Source organism: Tachysurus vachellii, chromosome 8 (assembly GCF_030014155.1).
Source record: "Tachysurus vachellii isolate PV-2020 chromosome 8, HZAU_Pvac_v1, whole genome shotgun sequence".
Classification (NCBI taxonomy): domain Eukaryota; kingdom Metazoa; phylum Chordata; class Actinopteri; order Siluriformes; family Bagridae; genus Tachysurus; species Tachysurus vachellii.
In genome coordinates this window covers 470017-477500 of record NC_083467.1, presented here as the reverse complement: position 1 = coordinate 477500, position 7484 = coordinate 470017, and the positions used below count along the sequence as shown (strand labels likewise).

Below are 7484 nucleotides of genomic sequence, written 5' to 3'. Positions count from 1 at the left end.
AGAGAGAGAGCAAGAGAAAGAGAAAGAGAGAGATACGGAGAGGCAGAGACAGAAATCTGTGTTAAAATAGCATCATTTATCCTGTAGTGAGAAAGAGAAATTAAGTGCTGGTGGAAAAAGGAAAAAGTACCAAATAGATTTGTGAAATCTCAATAAAACATAAACTTCCAAGTGCAGGTTTCAGTGCTTAATGGCTGCTATTAATGCTTGTTGCTATGGTTACAGTAAGGATGTGATTAAGTTTTTGATCCCCTGATAGCCAATCAGATATGAGTGGTGTAAAGGCAGGATACAGGTGGGATGTCTAACACTTGACTAGACACACCTGTATTTGGCTCCTTCTTCTTGGTCCATGTGAGTGTGCAGTTTGGAGAACCAGGAGAAAAACTGCAGGATAAAAAGTTAAACCTTCAGAAGATTGTTAGCATTACACTGAAGGGGCTTCAGTTGTGCATCTATGTGACTGTACCGTATTATTTTAAAGAGTGTGTTTAAAACGGTCCCACCTGCTGAGCCGTCTCAATTCGGTCGTTCTCCAGCTGCAGCATCTGGAACCCCTTCATCAGCACATCCTCCGTGGAGGCAGGAACAGCGGCCGTGAACGGAGAGAGTAGAGAACGAGAAGATAGGACACACAAATCCTCGATCGGCAGCTGGAAGGAGAAAAGCCACAAACAAACACCCAGAGGTCAGAAACATCAGGACAATTGGGGCAGTATGAGTAAGGAGGTCAAGACTAGAAGCTTTTATTGTCATTTACACCATATATATGTGACACAGTACACAGTGACATGAGACGACGTTCCTCCAGGACCATGAAGCTACATAGAACACAGAGATAAGGACTGAAGTCAGTTAGTCCTAGACACATAAAGTGTATCTGTACATCTCTACAAAGAGGCGGGGTATTGTGAATAAAGAGGCAGGGCACTGAGAATAAAGAGGCGGGGCAAAAGGAAGTATTAACATTATAATACCACTTTAAATATTATTTCAGACTGTTTTTTTCTCCAATAAAGAGCAGCTTGTCACTATGTGCACCTAATAATCTACCTGAAATGTAACAGTGTGTGATGGCTGTCCTTATTCTTACTGTATATAAGATAAACATAATAAATAAAAACACCTAGTAAACACCACACACTATAAACCCTGTAAACACCACACACTGTAAACACCACACTGTAAACCCTGTAAACACCACACACTGTAAACACCACACACTGTAAACACCACACACTGTAAACACCACACACTGTAAACACACTAAACCCTGTAAACACCACACACTGTAAACACACTAAACCCTGTAAACACCACACACTGTAAACACCACACACTGTAAACACACTAAACACTGTAAACACCACACACAGTAAACCCTGCAAACACCACACACTGTAAACACCACACTGCAAACCCTGTAAACACCACACACTAAACACCACACACTGTAAACACCACACACTGTAAACACCACACACTGTAAACACACTAAACACTGTAAACACCACACACTGTAAACACACTGTAAACACACTAAACCCTGTAAACACCACACACTGTAAACACCACACACTGTAAACACCACACTGTAAACCCTGTAAACACCACACACTAAACACCACACACTGTAAACACCACACACTGTACACACACTGTAAACACACTAAACCCTGTAAACACCACACACTGTAAACACCACACTGTAAACCCTGTAAACACCACACACTAAACACCACACACTGTAAACACCACACACTGTAAACACCACACACTGTAAACACCACACACTGTAAACACACTAAACACTGTAAACACCACACACTGTAAACACACTGTAAACACACTAAACCCTGTAAACACCACACACTGTAAACACCACACACTGTAAACACCACACTGTAAACCCTGTAAACACCACACACTAAACACCACACACTGTAAACACCACACACTGTACACACACTGTAAACACACTAAACCCTGTAAACACCACACACTGTAAACACCACACACTGTAAACACCACACTGTAAACCCTGTAAATACCACACACTAAACACCACACACTAAACACCACACACTGTAAACACACTAAACCCTGTAAACACCACACACTGTAAACACCACACACTGTAAACACCACACACTGTAAACACCACACACTGTAAACCCTGTAAACACCACACACTAAACACCACACACTGTAAACACCACACACTGTAAACACCACACACTGTAAACACCACACACTGTAAACACCACACACTGTAAACACACTAAACCCTGTAAACACCACACACTGTAAACACCACACACTGTAAACACACTAAACCCTGTAAACACCACACACTGTAAACACCACACACTGTAAACACCACACTGTAAACCCTGTAAACACCACACACTAAACACCACACACTAAACACCACACACTGTAAACACACTAAACCCTGTAAACACCACACACTGTAAACACACTAAACCCTGTAAACACCACACACTGTAAACACACTATAAACCCTGTAAACGCCACACACTGTAAACACACTAAACCCTGTAAACACTACACACTGTAAACACCACACACTGTAAACACCACACACTAAACACCACACACTGTAAACACACTATAAACCCTGTAAACACCACACACTGTAAACACCACACTGTAAACCCTGTAAACACCACACACTAAACACCACACACTGTAAACACACTAAACCCTGTAAACACCACACACTAAACACCACACACTAAACACCACACACTAAACACCACACACTAAACACCACACACTGTAAACACCACACACTGTAAACACCACACACTGTAAACACACTAAACCCTGTAAACACCACACACTGTAAACACCACACACTGTAAACACCACACACTGTAAACACCACACACTGTAAACACACTAAACCCTGTAAACACACTAAACCCTGTAAACACCACACACTGTAAACACCACACACTGTAAACACACTAAACCCTGTAAACACTACACACTGTAAACACCACACACTGTAAACACCACACACTAAACACCACACACTGTAAACACACTATAAACCCTGTAAACACCACACACTGTAAACACCACACTGTAAACCCTGTAAACACCACACACTAAACACCACACACTGTAAACACACTAAACCCTGTAAACACCACACACTAAACACCACACACTAAACACCACACACTGTAAACACCACACACTGTAAACACCACACACTGTAAACACCACACACTGTAAACACCACACACTGTAAACACACTAAACCCTGTAAACACCACACACTGTAAACACCACACTGTAAACCCTGTAAACACCACACACTAAACACCACACACTGTAAACACACTAAACCCTGTAAACACCACACACTAAACACCACACACTAAACACCACACACTGTAAACACCACACACTGTAAACACCACACACTGTAAACACCACACACTGTAAACACCACACACTGTAAACACACTAAACCCTGTAAACACCACACACTGTAAACACCACACTGTAAACCCTGTAAACACCACACACTAAACACCACACACTGTAAACACACTAAACCCTGTAAACACCACACACTAAACACCACACACTAAACACCACACACTGTAAACACCACACACTGTAAACACACTAAACCCTGTAAACACCACACACTGTAAACACCACACACTGTAAACACACTAAACCCACGGCTGTACAACGCACTTTGGGACACAGCCGGACTGACCCTCACCTCTGTGGGGACGGGGAGCGTCTCAGCGGCGGAGCGGATCTCCAGGACCGAGTCCGTCTGCCTGTCTGTGAGCGGCGCCGTGGCCTCAGAGCTCCGGTCCCACACAGCGAGCTTCTCCCGCGTCTCTTTATCCGGGAGTTCCGGGACACTCTGCTCCTTGGACGCCATCTTGTCGCTTACATCAACATTCAACGTCATCATAAAAGATCCGCTTCCTGGTTTGGAGGCGGAGCTACAGTTACGTCACAGACGTTCAGTAGTCGTGATTGGTCAGAACGTCACTGTACTTATTGTGTTGATTTTCTCACACAGAAGGCACAAAAACGTCAAATATCTGTATTATCGATGTTACTAATGAAACTAGATCAAATAATAATAACAAATAAAATAATAAATAATAATAAAAAAATAATAGGGAAAGAATAATAATAATAATAAATAATAAAAAATATTTAAATAGACCAAAGTGCATTATTATTAGTATTAAATAATGGGAAAAATATGTACAATTTGATATTCCGCTCCTGTCAATCATCTTAAAGACACGCCCCCTCAACAGTTTACTCCGCCCACTGTACTAACAGTGCTAAAGCTTATTATGATAAAGAAGAAGCCCCACTCATGGTTATTCTCATACATTATAAACGAGTGTTTATCAGGTTGTATAGCGCAGTTAAAGGTGATGTCATGACACACAACGCTAATGCGAGCTCTTGTTCAACCACAATGTTTATATGGGAAAAGCGAGGCGAGGTCGTGATGTCGCCATCTTGTGGTCGATGAACAGAATTGCATTTAGATTTACAACATTTCTCAAAAATGCTTTGTAAACACATTCATTCATTCATTCATTCATCTTCTACCGCTTATCCGAACTACCTCGGGTCACGGGGAGCCTGTGCCTATCTCAGGCGTCATCGGGCATCAAGGCAGGATACACCCTGGACGGAGTGCCAACCCATCGCAGGGCACACACACACACTCATTCACTCACGCAATCACACACTAGGGACAATTTTCCAGAGATGCCAATCAACCTACCATGCATGTCTTTGGACCGGGGGAGGAAACCGGAGTACCCGGAGGAAACCCCCGAGGCACGGGGAGAACATGCAAACTCCACACACACAAGGTGGAGGCGGGAATCGAACCCCGACCCTGGAGGTGTGAGGCGAATGTGCTAACCACTAAGCCACCGTGCCCCCCCTTTGTAAACACATGTAAGTGTTAATTCACATGAGACAAAAAGACATGATATAGTGTCCCATGTTAGCTATGTTCACTCAGCTTAGTTTAGCTTTGTGTTTTCAGATTATTTATGTTGCTTTTGTAATTATTTACCTCATTGTGATGCAGTTGGAACAATGTGTCTAAGCAATGCTACAAATCATTAACATTTTGACTGCTCGCTAATTAATTCTGTCTGTTCTCTTAAATCATTGTTAGCAATTCAGCCTTACACATGTGCTAGCTAACCGCTCAATGTTCCTGGTGTACACTCCTGCATGAAAGACACATTCAACAGACACAAAACAACAGACACATTCAACAGACACAAAGTGATTTTCATTTTTTCATCTCCCCCTCTTTCGTTCTCCATCTCCCTTTCTCTTGTTCTCTCTCTTGTTCCCATGAATCAGAGTGCACATGTTCTACATTGATTCACAAGATCACTGGAGCGGAACATTATTTCATTACAGAGGCAGACCTCTCTCTCTCTCTCTCTCTCTCTCTCTCTCTCTCTCCCTGCCTTAGGCTGAATTAGAGCCCACTTTGTGTTACTTTTTTTTGTCCAGCACACTTGGACATGCAGAACATCACCAAACCAAAAACACAAAAATTGAGCTAAAAATGGCCAGAAACAAGATAATGAAGATCTAAAGGACACACACACATATACACACATACACATACAAACACACACATACACATACAAACACACACATACACACACTCACAGAGCACAATGGAAACTCACGATGAACTCGGAGTCTTCACGGTCATACAGTAAGTATGGATTTTTTTGGTCCACATCATATAACTGATATTTTTATTCCCCAGGAGCTAATCTGATTTATTACTTTGTTGTAATTCTGAAACAGGACTTCAGATCTGTGTGTTTGTGCAGTCGGTTATAAAATGCTGCTTTCGTAAGAATTACATAAGAGAAATAATCCAACGTTAATAACAGCCATGGGAACAACATTTAACCATCAGTGTCAGATGGTGAGGATGATCCTCCTTTATCCTTCTCACTTTTTTGGAACGTTCCACAATGAGTGTTGAGACACGAGGCATTTTAAAGTGACCCAAAAACCTGATTCCTGGGGATTTAATCAGCTAGTTAAGATCTGTAGACTAGCCATAAGCAACCTGCTATATATTGATAGTTCTTTAGTGTTTAGAGATTAAATATTGTCAAATATAAAGGTTGATTTTTTAAAAAAATCTAATTTTATAGCAAATAATCTGAAATAAATGTGTTAATTTTCTACAAACGTAAACATCCTACTAAGCTAAAACCTGCCTTAAAAAGTGCACAGAGGGTTAGCATAGCATGCTATTGACCTTCTGTGCACTCTTTTCCTTTTACTTTCATCTCAATAAGATAGTTTCAGACAGTCACTTGATAAAGTCTGAATTTTTGATCAAACTGGAGGTTAATGTGTGTTTAGCAGAGCTACATCAGTTTAGTCTGGGGCAGCGAGGCTGAATCAATCAGTCAGATTTATTGAAACGTTCCTTTCATCCACTTCCTCCATCTGCTGCTTTTCTCTCCTCCTTGCATTTGTCTCTCGAACAGCTCTGATTACATCTGATCCAGAAGATTTAATATTGAAGGATCTCTGAGAAAATCTCAATCGATAGCTGGATGGACAGATAGATCGATAGCAGATTTATTCCATTTTCATCACTCCCACATTCATCTGTCTCTCTGTGTCTGTGAGTTATGAATGACTCACAAGCAATTCATTTCTTGGATACTAAACAAATCATTTACAGTGAATCAATCTGTGAATCGTATCCTAAGCATAGACGAATCATCTATATAGAGTACAGTAGTGTTTTTAAGCTAAACTTTGTTTCTCCTGTTGATTAGACTTTTAGCCTGACTCCTAATTCATCTAAACACATTATTGGTTTTACTCCCATGAGTCCCATAATTCTTCTTAACCTATGAGTTTGACACATGTTCAATATTTCAAATTAAATCAAACCTGAAAATTAAAGCCAGTTGATGTCAATACTTTACCATTAAACTGCTTCCTATTGTAAAGAGATAATTTGACATCTGTTTGTTTTTCCATCTGTAGGCCAGGGTATAAATGTTGAGGTTGGTGTGGCATCTTTCAGCGGAATTGGAGTAAAATATGTACATGCAATTTCCTCCATGTTCTATTTCAGCTTTATAATGCTAGAACCTTTCTTTTATTTACGAAATAAGTAAAGGATTAATCTGTAATTTAGTACATAATGTAGTTTTCAGTACTGTATTTGTTATAGAAACATTTTTTGACCAGGTTTAGTCAATGTTTAGTGATCCGATTCAGATGAATCAAACAATAAAAAAGAAGACAAATAGCAAATCATAAATTTAAAGCAAAAAAGAAAGAGAACAAATCATAAATCAGAATGCATAACACATGTTTTCATTTGAATGGCAAACTAAAAATGAGTCATAAGGCGAATGACACCTTACACGATCTGATTCAAA

General features: G+C 40.5%; 1 protein-coding gene across 2 annotated transcripts in view; it reads right to left on the bottom strand.

Moving 5' to 3' along the window:
- Positions 1 to 3974, bottom strand: part of cog3 (component of oligomeric golgi complex 3) — a 14354-nt gene extending 10380 nt beyond the window's left edge. For both annotated transcript variants that reach the window (XM_060875636.1, XM_060875637.1), the window contains exons 1-3: positions 3770 to 3974; positions 507 to 653; positions 326 to 387 (exon numbers count right to left, since the gene is read on the bottom strand). In XM_060875636.1, the coding sequence (XP_060731619.1) occupies positions 326 to 387; positions 507 to 653; positions 3770 to 3970 (410 nt within the window). In that variant the 5' untranslated portion in view covers positions 3971 to 3974. The remainder of the gene's footprint in view (positions 1 to 325; positions 388 to 506; positions 654 to 3769) is intronic.
- Positions 3975 to 7484: the final 3510 nt, after the last annotated feature.